Source organism: Bison bison, unplaced genomic scaffold (assembly GCF_000754665.1).
Source record: "Bison bison bison isolate TAMUID 2011002044 unplaced genomic scaffold, Bison_UMD1.0 scf7180017864053, whole genome shotgun sequence".
Classification (NCBI taxonomy): domain Eukaryota; kingdom Metazoa; phylum Chordata; class Mammalia; order Artiodactyla; family Bovidae; genus Bison; species Bison bison.
Genome location: NW_011494625.1, coordinates 2,887,197 through 2,901,734, shown reverse-complemented (window position 1 = coordinate 2,901,734; position 14,538 = coordinate 2,887,197). Strand labels below are relative to the sequence as shown.

The following is a 14,538-nucleotide window of genomic DNA, read 5'->3' as shown; positions in this document are numbered from 1 at the left end:
GTGACTTCGCAGAGCTTCTCCAATTTTACCTCTCAGAAGCCTTACATTTGGATGTTTTTTGGTTCAGTTTGCTGTTTTGAGGGGTGAAGCTTGGTTTCTATTAAAATGCTGTGCTTACATGAATTGATTGTGAGGAGATTGGTCCGCCGCTGAACTTAACAGTGTTCATGTATCTCTTGACAGGAATTAATATTTTCAGTGGAGGGTTTTAAGCCCTATGGCTGGTATCTTACTTTAGTACAGTTTGCATTTTACTCCATATTTGGCCTCATAGAACTTCAGCTAATTCAGAACAAAAGGAGGAGGTATGTGGATTGCTTGTTTTTTTTTGGCAGTTAAGTACATGACTAGTAGTTAACTTTTTTGTTTTATTATTTTGAGCTCATGAAGTATGTTATATGTGAAATATGTTTTACGTTAATAAAACATTTAATACCCAAGAATTTTCATCAGTGTTGTTAACGTATTAAAAATAATAAATTTGATATTTCCATTATATGTTGAAAAAAGTAATATCCCCTGAAGTGTAACGTTACCAAAAAATTGTTGAAGAAATTTCCTGATGGTCCGGTGGTCAGGACTCTGCACTTAACTGCAGAGGCCCTGGTGCAATCCCTGGTCAGGGAACTGAAATCCCACAAGCCACACAGTGCAGCCAAAAACAAAATGTTGTTTAGACTCAATAATAAAATAGATTTTCTTAAAACAGAATGTATTCAGATGTACATATATGTTCTTAAAATGGAAATAGGTGTGATTATGTGTCAGTACCTATTTTTATACTGGTTTTTTGAAATGGATAGTTAATGCTTGTTTTGTAGGATATGTTCCACTTATCACATTTGTAATGACCAGCAGTAGGGATTATATTCATGGACATTAGAGAAATTTCATAATATTCCTTCCCATCAAAACTTAAGAGTTTATGTGATAGTATCTTTTAAATTAATGACCAGTTAGGTTTGAGTAATATCTTGAAATACTTTTCCTGGCATATTGAACAATATGCAGTGAAAACCTTGTCTCTTACATCAGAAGGGGGTGGGGAATTTGAATATAACATTTTCTGGGTAAGTTTAGGTGTGGTTATCCTGTCATGTCAGACCCTAAAATGTGATTATTTCATGCATATATTGGATAGTTTAAGTGTACCAAGGAGATAGCAGTGTTGACATTGTTTTCATTGATATACATGTTTAATCTTTAAGTAAAAATAAAAAATCCTCATAGCTACTTTTTTTTCTTAAATAAGTGTTTTTGATGTGTGTATGAAGATAACTATAGGATTTTAAATATTTAAATGAGCAACATCAGTATCATTGGTCTAATTTTACTTCTCAACCTCTATATTGCCAATAAATTATTATGGCAGCAATTTTAAAAATGTTTGATTCCAAGATCATCTTTATTATTTTCGTGCTCTGAAACTCCACAAGACTTAGCTCAGCCATAGGAGATAGAACAGAAAGTAAGTAAATGCATCTGTCAAGACTAATATACGTGGAAGCTTGATGAGTTATTATGTATTGCAAACTGCTGCACCACTGATTGCTTTAAAGTAAAAAATCACAATGCTGTATTTATTAGATGAAAAAACACGAGATGACGCATCCTCTTAAGTGGTAAATTTTAAAAAGATACAGCTCCTTCTCAGCTACCAAAAGATGGAGAGTGAGCCATCAGTCATGTTTTTCCCAGCCTTCAAATCACATGCCCATAACATATTTAAAGATAAAGTCGTTTGTGTTTGATGTAAACACAGGTGAAGAAATTAGGTAGACGAATTTATAGGCCTATAATAAAATGTAATTATGAATTGAAAACTTTTCATTCCAAGGCACCTCAAAACCCTTTTTAGAAAAAAAAAAAAAAAGATCTTTAAAGATGTATTACAGTGAAAACATGCCCAATCGCATATTTTTGAATGTATTTGCAAGTATATGTATCTATCTATGAATTTATTTAAGTGGCACTGCTCTTTAGACCTCTGATTAGTTGAATTCTTGGCTTAGTTTTTCTCCCTTGCTGTATTCATATGAATACCCATGAGCTTATACGACCACAGAGTCTGGAGTTAGAAAATGTGGGTCTGAGCCCCCCTTAGTTCTGTCGGTTCCTCGGGGAGCTTCTTACATCGCTTCATGTTGAGGATGAAACACCGCGATGTGTGGTGTCGCGCGTCACAGTCTAGCATACCCTAAGAATGCGCCTTGTTATTTCAGCGAAGATGACCTTGTAGCTTTAGTGCTAGTTACTCTGTGAGAGTTTTCAGTAAAGGAGATCTGTCAAATTGCTTTTCAAAGGACTTTTCAAAGTTACAGCTTTCCCATCATATCTAAAGTAGTAAGTAGTTGGGGTATTCAAGTAGAAACAGCTAAGAGTCCTAGAGGCAAGATGATGAAATCTAGCCTCATTTCACCAGTGAGAAAGCAGACCTGGAGGAGAGCTGGGATTTCCATGAGCTCATGCCCCACGCTGGAACCTTTTGAATTTAGGTTTCCTAAGTGGCAGGCTGGTTTTCCTTCTCCTTTACTGCACTGCTTTTCTAATCTTGTGATTCTTCTGACTTGAATTTTCTGGCCACTGTTTGCAATTTATGAGTGAGGAAATTTGCCCCTTCTGACTCCTGTCATCTCCTGGAGAAGTCGTGTTGTGCCTCCTTCACTGGTAACCCCCACTGAGGGTTAAACCCCACGGACAATGTAGAAACCAGCGTCTGTGTACACTGATGCATATGGGCATGCCCAGTTATTTCCTCGTGGGTTCTGAATATTGACCACTGTGTTCATAGTTAAATATAAGCAAAGGTCTCAAAATTGAATTGGAAATGATACATTTTAATTGAACTTTTCTAGTAAATTATTTTGCCTTATGCATGGCCATGTAAAAAAAAAAATGTGGAATTTTGTTGTCTTGATTTAAACATGAGCCCAAATCCCAAAATGAAAACTAGATCTAAATCTGCAACATAAATCTAAAAATGCAACATAATAGAATTATGTGAATGTACAAGGTTATTATTTTAGACCATTGAGTATCTCTTCAAAGTAAGCATATGCTCCCAAGAATAGCTCAAAATTCTGAAGGTGCCATATTGAGAATCTCCTTTAGGAAGTCCAGTTAGAATCCAAAGTAGAACATCTGGGATCATGAGAGAGTCGGATTCCTCATCTGAAAGTTGGTTGTTTTAACAATTTATAGAATTAATAGCATTAGATATAAGGCATAAGACATTATGGTAATAAAAAATCATCTACGGTTTTAAACCACCGTGGACTTCCTAGAGAAATTCTGCTCTGATTATTCGAGCAGAATGGACAGATATATTTTTCCTAATGCTAGATGGAAACATCAGGAAACAGAACAGCAGTTAGGAGTTAAAAGGAGCTGAAAGTTAACTAAGGCAGCCCTGGTGGCTGAGACGGTAAAGAATCTACCTGCAGTGCAGGCGACCCAGGTGGGATCCCAGGGTCGGGAAGATCCCCTGGAGAAGGAAATGGCAATCATTCCCGTATTCTTGCCTGGAGAATCCCATGGACTGAGGATCCTGGTGGGCTACAGTCTATGGGGTCGCAAAAGACTTGGATACAACTTAGTGACTGAGCAACAGCAAGGTGCTTTTTTGTCATTTTAGAAACCAGTGTTTCTTAAAAATCAATTCTTATTTTCTGCATTTAGTCAAGATGGTTTTTGTATGTAACTGTAACTACTGTTAAAAAAACCTTAAATGTAACAAACATTTATACTTTTTGTAAGAATCTAAGTAACTGTCTAATGTACTACTTTTTCACACAGTTGAGAGTCCTCACTTACAGTCCATTAAATAAGCGTAAACTGTTATTTTTACCAGCATTCTCTTATACAAGTAAGCAGTGCTATACCTTTAAGAATAGTGATATTTTACCAATATTTCTAGAAGTATTAAACAGAAATTAGAAGAGTAATTAGGAATTTACACATTGTAAGCACATTCTCTTACAGTAGTATAATTGGGTCCCAAAATGAAGATTTTGAAAATTGTCTTTTACAGAATACCAGGAAAAACCTACATGATAATAGCTTTTCTAACTGTGGGTACTATGGGGTTATCAAACACTTCCTTGGGCTACCTGAATTATCCTACCCAAGTCATCTTCAAGTGCTGCAAATTGATTCCTGTTATGCTAGGAGGAGTTTTTATTCAAGGTATAGTAATGATATGTTTTCATACTGTTTGAAGCTAACAGGATATGCTGTGACATCTAGCATTAGGAAAAACATTAAACTCCGATTCACATCTTTAATGAACATTCTAGGTATTGTAACAATTTTGAGTGATAATCTAATATAAATAAGATATTATAAAAACACTGATACTTCGCTGATATACCTCAGGATCTAAAATCTTTGGACTTGGGGAACACCAAAATAGTATTTTGTTTTATTCTTTTTGCCTGGAGTCCACTACATTGCTGAAAGGCCATACTCACATATTGAAGGCTTAGCTCAGAAGTACCCAGAAAGCTCTGTTTTCAACTCTTTGATTTTCCTACTCTCCACGGCTCCACTTGTGCAAATGGATAATTCTCATGATGAAGTAAAGCTTAAGCTGAGCAAAAGTGTTCTTTAACCCACTCTGCTGAGCCCCAACTAAGTTACAAGCCTATGAAAGCAGGAGTAAAAGAGGAAGCAGTGATAGTGACAAGCCATGGAGCAAGTTCCTATGACTGTCATGAGGAATATTCCTGTTTGGATAACACTAGATTTCTCATACAGCCCTGACTTCATTTCATGTATTATAAGCCTTCCCAAAAGAGCCTTTTAAAATGAAAATATGTATGTCAACTGTAACGTATAATTTCAGGATAATTGTTCACATAGGAAAAAATGATGTCAATTCCTATTAAAAATCACATTTAACTTTGTAAATGACTTAACCTGTGCCTGAATAACTACTCTGGTTGTTTTGTAAACTTATGAACTGTAAGAGACTTCGTAGGCTTATGTTATAAAATAAAAGAGGCACTAATTCCACAAACTTTTAAATGTTCTGATTTAATCACTATCATAGCAGATGAAAGGAGGATTTCGTGTCTAATTTAAAGGACATTTTGGTGCTCACAGGATAATTTAATTTTCAGAAACCCTTCTGTGACCATCCCATGCCTTGATTAAAATGTTCTTGATCATTTCTGACATTGTATATAAAAAGCAATCCCTGCTGAGCTTGTTAGACACACAGATCCAACACTGTGCTGAATGGATGATTGCGTGACGAGGTTGACTTACCCTTTGTTATACACAGGAAAGCGTTATAATGTTGCAGACGTGTCTGCTGCCTTATGTATGAGCCTCGGCCTGATATGGTTTACCCTAGCCGACAGCACGGTTGCGCCAAATTTCAACCTGACAGGTAAGGAATTATTTGTCTTCTTGGATTTTGTCAGTGTTTCAGTTCAGAGTAAGAATTTTTACAGTTTCATTAGGGTCTTACATGATGGTGTGACATCTGTGGTTCTCATATCTAGCATAAAGTTTCTGGACTCTCATATAAGATGTAGTGAAAAGGTCACAACTCTGAAACATAACCATTGTCTTCAGTCCTCTTGTATTTGGGCATGACAGGAGGCTGTTTGCCTGGTGAGAATCTCCTGTTTTCTAGTACTTGGTAGGTCAATCTTTAAAGGACTAAGTCGGAACCATACACACAAGTTACAGAACCACAGTAGTAATGGTTATTTTCTTAAGAAAGAAAAAAGAAACGTGCACACTTACTTTTCACTGTTAGCTTCATTGTGTCCACACCCACAAAAGGAAAATTATATTTGGAGTCTGAGGGGAAAAGTGACTTTAGAGGCGTGTGCACGCTTAGTTGCTACGTCGTGTCTGACTCTTTTACAACCCCGTGGATTATAGCTCGCCAGGCTCCTCCATCCATGCAATATCTCAGGGAAGAATACTGAAGTGGATTACCATTTCCTCCTCCAGGAGATCTTCCCAACCCTGGGATCAAACCTGTGTCTCCTGCATTGCAGACTATACCGTCTGAGCCACCAGGGGTAGGAGTGGTTCACATAAAAAGAGATAATAGCTCGCCTCACATGAAGGTAGTGGGAGCGTAGAAGTGAGATGCTGGAGGAGTGGATGTGAAAGCACCTGCCCGTGGGGTGTGGGTGATGACGACGAGGAGAGGCGGTGTCAGCAGCTCTAACTTCTCACCATGTTCGTTTAGTACAGTGTTTCTTTGAGACTTGTAACCTAATCACTAAAGTTCTTAAACAGCCTGACTTCACTTCTATGTGTTATGAGCCTTTCCAAAAGAGCCTTTTAAAACAAAAATGTGTATGTCAACTACTTCACATATAAAATCCAGGATAACTGTTCAAAATAATGATCTCAAGTCCTATTAAAAATCAGTACTTTAAACATAAAACTATTATTTGATGTGATTATTAAACACAATAAGGTGATGGCATTAATGCAATTTATTAGTATTAGTTTTGTTTTCTTAAATAATATCTACATGCCTGTTACAACTGAATGTGGATAAAAGTATTCTACTGAGCAAGTGTAATTTAAGGTCTGCTGTTTTTTTAGCCCAATTAAATTTCTGCTAAGTCTTGATTACTGTTCATGCATTTGAATGAGGAGTTTATTTTTTCTTATGCCTTCTTGAAGGTGTGGTCCTCATTTCGCTGGCCCTGTGCGCAGATGCTGTCATTGGGAATGTCCAAGAGAAAGCTATGAAGCTGCATAATGCTTCTAATTCAGAAATGGTAAATGCTCTCGTGCTTTTTCATCACATCAGACAGACTCAAAAATGATGATGTCCTTAGTTTTATGACATAATTATAGTACTGAAGACTTGCATTTTTGCATTGCATTTTTAAACTGGTTTATCATCACTATTTTCATAAAAGTAGCACATTCAAGTGTCATACGAAGGTAAAAAGTAAAATACCATCACCACCACTAATACCGTATGATAAGCATTTGATCATTTTTTCCTCTGTGATTCAAGGAGTTTGGGGCATGTTAAAAAATTTTCTCTGTTGCATCATTTTTATTCTCTCTTTTTATCTGGTATTATCTTCCATCTAGCAGTTTGTAATTTGCATGTAGTTTAGCTTATCTTTTGCTTCATGGCTTCTGGCTGTGCATTATTATTGAAAAGGGCTTTTCCAACTCTCAAATTTTAAGAATTTTATGCCAGTTGCCTCCTAGTTTTATAATCTCCTTATTTATGAAATCTTTGATCCAGCCATAGCTTTCTAAAAATTTTCTTCCATATGACTATCCACTTGCACTAGTATCACTTATTGAATAGTTCACTTTTCCAACTTTTATTTTAAATATCTTCTTCCATCCTCTCATGTTCTGATGCAGAGTTTAGAATTTTATCCTTTCCAGTTTATTTCTGCTCCGGAACTATACGACAGAAGCTTTATCCCCAGACGTTTACCATCTGTTAGGACTAGCCACTGTCATTCCTTTTGTTTTTCAGAATTTTACTACCAGTAGTTACTCTTGGGTGTCCATATCCCCAGATAAACTAGAAATCCCGTTGGTATTGTGATTGCTATGGCATTGAATTATAAATTAATTTAGGGAGAATGGCATCTATACACTTGATTCTTTCAGTCCAAGAATGAGGTATGACTTTCCTTTTATTCAAGTGTTTCCTTTAAATGTCCCTTAGACTTTGTACAATTTTCTTTGTATAAATCCAGTTATTTTTTTAACTGAAGCTATTGTTAGGTGTTTCATCTTTTTGCCCTTATTACTGCAAATATTATCTTTTCTTCCCATGTGTCTTCTAACTGGTTGGTATTTGTATGCAGTAAATACATCATGTGTGTGTTTGCATTAGTTTTACAGCCAACCACCTTGCTAGACAGACAGAGCTCACTGCATTAAGGATATGTAGGGCTGGTTACCTTGGGAGCAGGGTGGGGCATCTCTGCAGAGTCTCTGAGAACACAGGAACCTTAATCTTGGTCAGGAGTTTTCTTGATCATCACCGCTCTTCCTAGATAAGGGAAAGAGCCGAGAATTAAGGGACTGTGGGAGCTAGAAAGTTAGTGCAGTACGGTGGTTACAACGTGCACTGTGATCCGAGGTAGCCTCGGTTTATATCCTCCTGTACTAGCTCTCCTCTTTTGGGAAGATGACTTACCATCTCTTAAGTTTTAGTTTTCCCATCCACACTGGTAGGAAATGATGGTCAGGAGTGCCTGACTCACCTACTGGACAGCGCAAAGAACTCTACTCAGTACTATGTGGCAGCCTGAATGAGGGGGGAGTGGACACCTGTGTACGTATGGCCACGTCCCTTCACTGCTCACCTGAAGCTATCACAGTTTGTTAATCGGCTATACCCCAATGCAAAATTAAAAGGTTAAGAAAAAATATATATATAGCCTGAAATAAAAAACGTGCCTGTCTCTTCAGCTGGTTGTGAGAAATAAAAAGGATTAATTTATATAGAGCATCATTAGCACAGTACCTGACACATAGCAGGTTTTGAAGTTTGACAATAATGCTGATTCTGCTTATAAGGAGTATAATAAACCAGGATAGAAAGATTGGTAGGAAAGTTGAGAAATTAATAAATATGCCATATACTGCTTATTTTCATTATATTTTAATAGTCTTTGCAAGCTTAATGTTTGGATTTTTCATATCTAATATGTAGTTTTCAGAGTATCTTTGTCTTGTGTATGTTTTTAGGATCCCAACACTAAAATCTGGTTTGAATTCAGTAATTAAGCTAAACAAAAAATGAATAATTAGGTAGTCATATATGAAAGGATTAGAACTGCTGAGTTCTGTTATACAAGTTGCTGCTGCTGCTGCTAAGTCGCTTCAGTCGTGTCCAACTCTGTGGGACCCCATAGACGGCAGCCCACTAGGCTCCCCTGTCCCTGGGATTCTCCAGGCAAGAACACTGGAGTGGGTTGCCAATTCCTTCTCCAATGCATGAAAGTGAAAAGTGAAAGTGAAGTCGCTCAGTCGTGTCTGACTCTTAGCGACCCCATGGACTGCAACCTACCAGGCTCCTCCGTCCATGGGATTTTCCAGGCAAGAGTACTGGAGTGGGGTGCCATTGCCTTCTCTGTTGTATAGGTTATGTTGTACCTAAAACTTATAAACAGGATCAACCATCATTTCCAGAAAATTAGGCCATGTCCAAACAATGATGTTACTTTTAAAGTGGTTTCTTCTGCAAATTTAATTGAATAGATTAATTGAGCCACATATTGAAAACTATTCATTTCCACCTTTGGTTAAATACCACTTTTTTCCACTTTATTTTTCTCTTCTCTAGGTTTTGTATTCGTATTCAATCGGTTTTGTGTACATTTTATTGGGATTGACATGCACTAGTGGATTAGGCCCTGCAGTAACATTTTGTTCAAAGGTAAACACTAATCACATTTTTTAAAATAAACATCTTCCATTAAAAAGTTTCCTCTGTATTTCTGATTCTCCTTGTTCAAAAAGACTGTATTTCATTTAACTTGATGACTCCTTTAATACAATATATATAGATCAGAAATTAGAAATGAAATGATTTATATTTAAATTTATTTTATCCTTGCTCTTTTCTATAAGTTAATTTTTAAACTATTCATAATGTATAAGTTGGGGATTTTTAATTTCATTATTATTTTTCCATTAAATCAGAACTAAATAAGAATCTTTGCTTGATTGCATTGTTGAATGGCTTATTATTGCTCAAGAAGTTGATTAAAATCTGTAATTTTATTTCATTTATAATACCTCAGAGTTTGTTTTGCATTTTTCGTTAGAAAAGGCTTTTTTATATGTTACAGGATCCAATTCGGACCTATGGTTATGCTTTCCTTTTTTCCCTCACTGGGTATTTTGGAATCTCTTTTGTTCTGGCTTTGATTAAAATTTTTGGTGCACTTCTTGCTGTAACAGGTAAGAATGACGTACTTAATTAGATTATGTAATAAGCATGTGACTCCAGACCTGTCCTTTTAACCGTATGCCCAGCGCCGCCCAAGCTGGCGTGGTGGCTCCAGCTCCTTGGGAATCCAGTCCCTCTGTCTCTCTGCCCACATCCTGTCTCTTTCTGTAAACTCCCTAGTGTTTACACTAGAGACAGCACTTCTGCTGACACTTGAATTGACACTTGGTTGACTAAACCCAGTTCCATGACCACAGCAACTGTAGGAGAGGCTGGGCAGGTGTCCTGGTTAAAAAATGGGATCCTTTTACTAAGGTAGAAGGAAAAATAGATTTGGGGAGTCAGGCTCTGACATGTGTTTCCAAAATAGTTCTGGTATTCATTCATTCATGCTTTGAACGTAGAGTCTGGGAATGGAGGACCAATAAGAGAGAGAGCTGAGCAGCACACGGTCCAGGGGAGGAAGGTGTCCTGGAGCCGCATGCGGAGTTCCTGTCCCCCCCGGGTGGGACCGGGGAGGAGGGTTTCTGGCCATAACCCCTGAAGGACAGTGAACAGAGGACAGGAAAGATGTTCATGGTTTTATCCAGCTGTGCCCACCGTTAGAGTGTTAGGATGACCTATAGATTGTCGCTTTCAAAGAATATCCCCCATTCTACCTAATCCTATCTTCCTTGGAAAAATGTTTCTTGCCAGACTAAGAATGTCTCTCTAAAAGATGGTGAAGCTCCATAGCAACATGGCCTCCATCAAGTACTTACTACAGTTGTACTGTAAAATCTAGCCTTATTATTTAATGTCTGTAACCCTGCTCAATTGTGAACTCCACGGTTGCAGGAGCAGTGACTTTCTGTTGTTGTTTTTTTAATTTGTTTCCTTGACACCTCATGTAGATCTTGGTGCACAGTAGGCTCTGTAAAGATTTGTCAAATATGTGATTTCCAAAGTATTACCAATAGTAGGCACATTCTAAAACCTACCTTTTTCTCCCTACAGTGACAACAGGGAGAAAAGCAATGACCATTGTTCTTTCATTTATATTCTTTGCCAAACCATTCACATTCCAGTAAGTACTTGTCAATTCAACAAGTCTCTCTACCTTTGGGTACTTTCACATTTCTTCTTAAACAGCCTTAATTTCTTTATAAAGAAACCTTTTCATCTTGACCCACATTTATGGATGTGTCTTCTCCTGTTTCAGAAATGTATGTAATTATTTTGAAGAAATCATTTTGTACACTTAAATTGCCTAACCAGTCCCAATGCACTTGTGACCCTGTTTCTCATATAAATGAATGTGAATGATGTGGTGAGATTAAGGGATTCCCCTTGCCCTGGTACAGATATATAAATTATAAATATCTACATAGATGGTTCTTAAGGTTATTTGCTGCCTTTTCCTACAAAGGATTTGAGGTAGAGAAATATTCTGTAAATTGTGCCCTAATGGTTTTATCAATTTCTGGCTTCTGGTAGAAACACTGACTGTTTTCTTTACTGTCTATTATGTATTTGAAATTAGCATCATTTAAACTTATACTGGTTGGTAATTGAGAAGATTCAGACTTAGACATGGTCATTGTACAGTCATCCCTCAGAATCCACAGAGTACCAGTCCAGGACACGATAGACTGAAATCCAAGGATGCTGGAGTCCCTTTCAGTCAGCCCTTTGCATCCAGATTCCACATATGCACACAGAGGACCGACTGTGTATTTATTTTTTAAAAAACCATGTATAAGTGGACCTGTGCTTTTCAAACCTCAAAATGTCAGGTGTACAAGCGTAAAGGTAACCACACGATAAATCATCATCCCTGTACAGTCGGTCTTCTGTATCCACAGGTATCTGCATCTGCAGGCTCAACCAACGGCAGGGCAAAAATATTCAAGAAAAGAGAAAGTCCAGAACGTTGAAAAAGGTGCAGTTTGAACTTGCATGGCAGATTCATCGTGTCAGGTCTTACAATAATTTAGAGATGATTTACAGTACACACCAGGCTGTGCACATATGCAAATACTTTGCCATTTTATATAAACGACCTTAGCCTCCACAGATTTTAGTGTCCTCTGGGTGGAGGGGTGAGTCTGGAACCAGCGCCCAGCTGACGGCAGGGGCGGCTGTGGGGCTGGTTCTCTGTCAGCGCCTCTCCTGCGTGAGGCAGGCGCTCACTGTGCTGCCCACGCCCGTTCCGCTTTCTCAGGATGCGCCCCTGTCTGTCTGGGTATATTCTACCCGCTCTGGGGTAACTAGTTGGGCCGCTGTGTCAAATTCCCTGACAGATTTATGTATCCAGTGCTTTAAACATACTTATGAGACTTCTGGTAGATGTTGGACTTTGAATTTACTATTATCCTCAAAATTCAAGTGCACTATATTTAAAATTCTGTAAAATACTTTTCTGACATACATACTAAACATTAAAAATACAGAATTCCATCTACTATGACCTAAATATTATTTGTAAAATAAAATAAATACTATTTTAGTGCTATTTTAGATTAGGTATCCAGTAGCAAAATATTGAAGAATTTTTGTGAAATCCATCAAACTCTATGGTTAATGATAAATTGCTACTCTGACATTAATCTTTTTTTTCCTTATTTTTTTCTCTTAGGTATGTGTGGTCTGGTTTCCTAGTTGTCCTTGGTATATTTCTCAATGTTTACAGCAAAAATATGGATAAAATGAGACTGCCATCAGCATATGATCTGATAAACAGAGTGATGGACCTAAGGAAGTCAAGGACGTTGGCACAAACTGTATAGGCAGTGGCTCGTTTTGTAAAATTCTATTTGTAAAATAGAATTAATTCATCAATCACTTAACTTTCCAAAGGGACTTATAAAAACCAAAGGCTCTGAAGGCATGCTGTCCATTTGTGGATGGATCACGTGTGAAGTCGGCCTTTGTTCAGAACCCTGTTTGTCTAACCTCCAGAGCAATCGAGGGCCTCGCCCGGCACGCCCGGTACGTCAGCATGAAGGACCCTGAATGCTTGCGGTCTGTTGAGAACTTCGCTGGAGATGGACCATGGGGTAGGACTGAGTGTATCGTTAAGACATATCAGAGAGATTGATATGTAAAAACAGACTGCTGTCCTCTTTCCATTCCATTGTGGTGGTCTTATTTAAACTGAATCTCTGTTGTAAGAGTGAACTGATGATTTAAAGTTCAGAGAGAATAACTTCATTATAAATAAAAATTATTCTGTGATTTTTTTTTTTAAAGAATGTGTTTGATGAAGTTTTTTTATAAAGAGGGGAAATAAAGGTTGGATTTTGTTATGAAGAGGGAAAGTAAAGTATACTTAAACTTTAAATTTTAGGCTTTTCTCTGATCACTTAAAAGTACACATAAAATGTGCTTTAATTTTTCTGTGGAATATACGGGATAGAGGAAGAAGAGTTGTCATCCTGCGTCCTATAAGTATATATATCACAAGACACATTTCCTACTACTCATCAGAGGTGCTAGGAAACGTCATGATCTGAATTTTTAAGTTGAAGGGAAAATGTTGTTTAGTCTCTTAAGTCACGTCCAACTCTTTTGCAACCCTGTGGAGTGTAGCCTCCCAGCTTCACTGTCCATGAGACTCTCCAGGCAAGGGGTACTGGAGTGGGTTGCCATTTCCTGCTCCAGGGGATCTTCCTGACCCAGGGTTCAAACCTATGTCTCCTGCATTGGCAGGTTTCTTTACCACTGAGCCACCAGGGAATCCCAAAGGGAAAATAATTGTTTTTTTAAATAATAATAAAATTATCATAGTTTCTCTTAAAGTGAAATTTAATTTGGCAGCTTGAAGATGAAATGAGATAAATTTAAGAGCACAAGTAAATTTAGCAGATTTGCACAGTATGTTGCATGCACAGTTTTGAGTCTTAAGTTCAGAAAGATTTGGGCCCTGATTTTTTAGCACTTGAGTTTTGGAATTGCTTTAACTGTATTAAATCCTATTAATCTTCATTTTCACTGTAAGTAATACTGGCTAAAACAGCTTGATATCCACGCTCTTAGTAATATCATTTACATTTTGTGAGTATAGTATACTTGGAATATTTAATTTCATTTTTAAAATTACATCATATTCTGATGGTGACCTTAACCTGTTATGTGCATACATGGGTACAACAGAACCCATGATAATTAAGGATCTAGCCCAAGAAATTCTGCCTGATTTTCATGTTCAGTTGCTCAGTCGCATTTGACTCTTTGTGACCCCGTGGACTGCAACACGCCAGGCTTCCCTCAGTTCAGTTCAGTCGCTCAATCATGTTCAACTCTGCGACCCCATGGACTGGAGCATGCCAGGCTTCCCTGTCCACCACCAAGTCCTGGAGCTTGCTCAAACTCATGTCCGTCAAGTCGGTGGTGCCATCCAGCCGTCTCATCCTCTGTCATCCCCTTCTCCTCCTGCCTTCAATCTTTCCCAGCATCAGGGTCTTTTCCAATGAGTTGGCTTATGTATCATATGTTAAATAAAATAATGTGGGTCTCTTTTTCCCCAAATGGTAATCATTTTGAAACTTTTCATATTTTAAAGGGAAAAGTTAATTTGTTGCTTTTTATACTACTGCCTTAAATTCTAAGACAATAAGGATTTGTGCTTTAAAAAAAAACAA

The 14,538-nt window shown here is 37.6% G+C and overlaps 1 protein-coding gene across 3 annotated transcripts in view; it reads left to right on the top strand.

Moving 5' to 3' along the window:
- Window positions 1-13,143, top strand: part of SLC35B3 (solute carrier family 35 (adenosine 3'-phospho 5'-phosphosulfate transporter), member B3) — a 21,170-nt gene extending 8,027 nt beyond the window's left edge. The window contains exons 3-10 of one of the 3 annotated variants that reach the window (XM_010835850.1): window positions 184-305; window positions 4,031-4,185; window positions 5,285-5,392; window positions 6,658-6,755; window positions 9,308-9,400; window positions 9,816-9,927; window positions 10,913-10,982; window positions 12,534-13,143. In XM_010835850.1, coding sequence (XP_010834152.1) covers window positions 184-305; window positions 4,031-4,185; window positions 5,285-5,392; window positions 6,658-6,755; window positions 9,308-9,400; window positions 9,816-9,927; window positions 10,913-10,982; window positions 12,534-12,684 — 909 coding nt within the window. In that variant the 3' untranslated portion in view covers window positions 12,685-13,143. The other 2 variants (XM_010835847.1, XM_010835849.1) reach the window with 2 other exon arrangements.
- The last annotated feature ends 1,395 nt before the right edge of the window (window positions 13,144-14,538 follow it).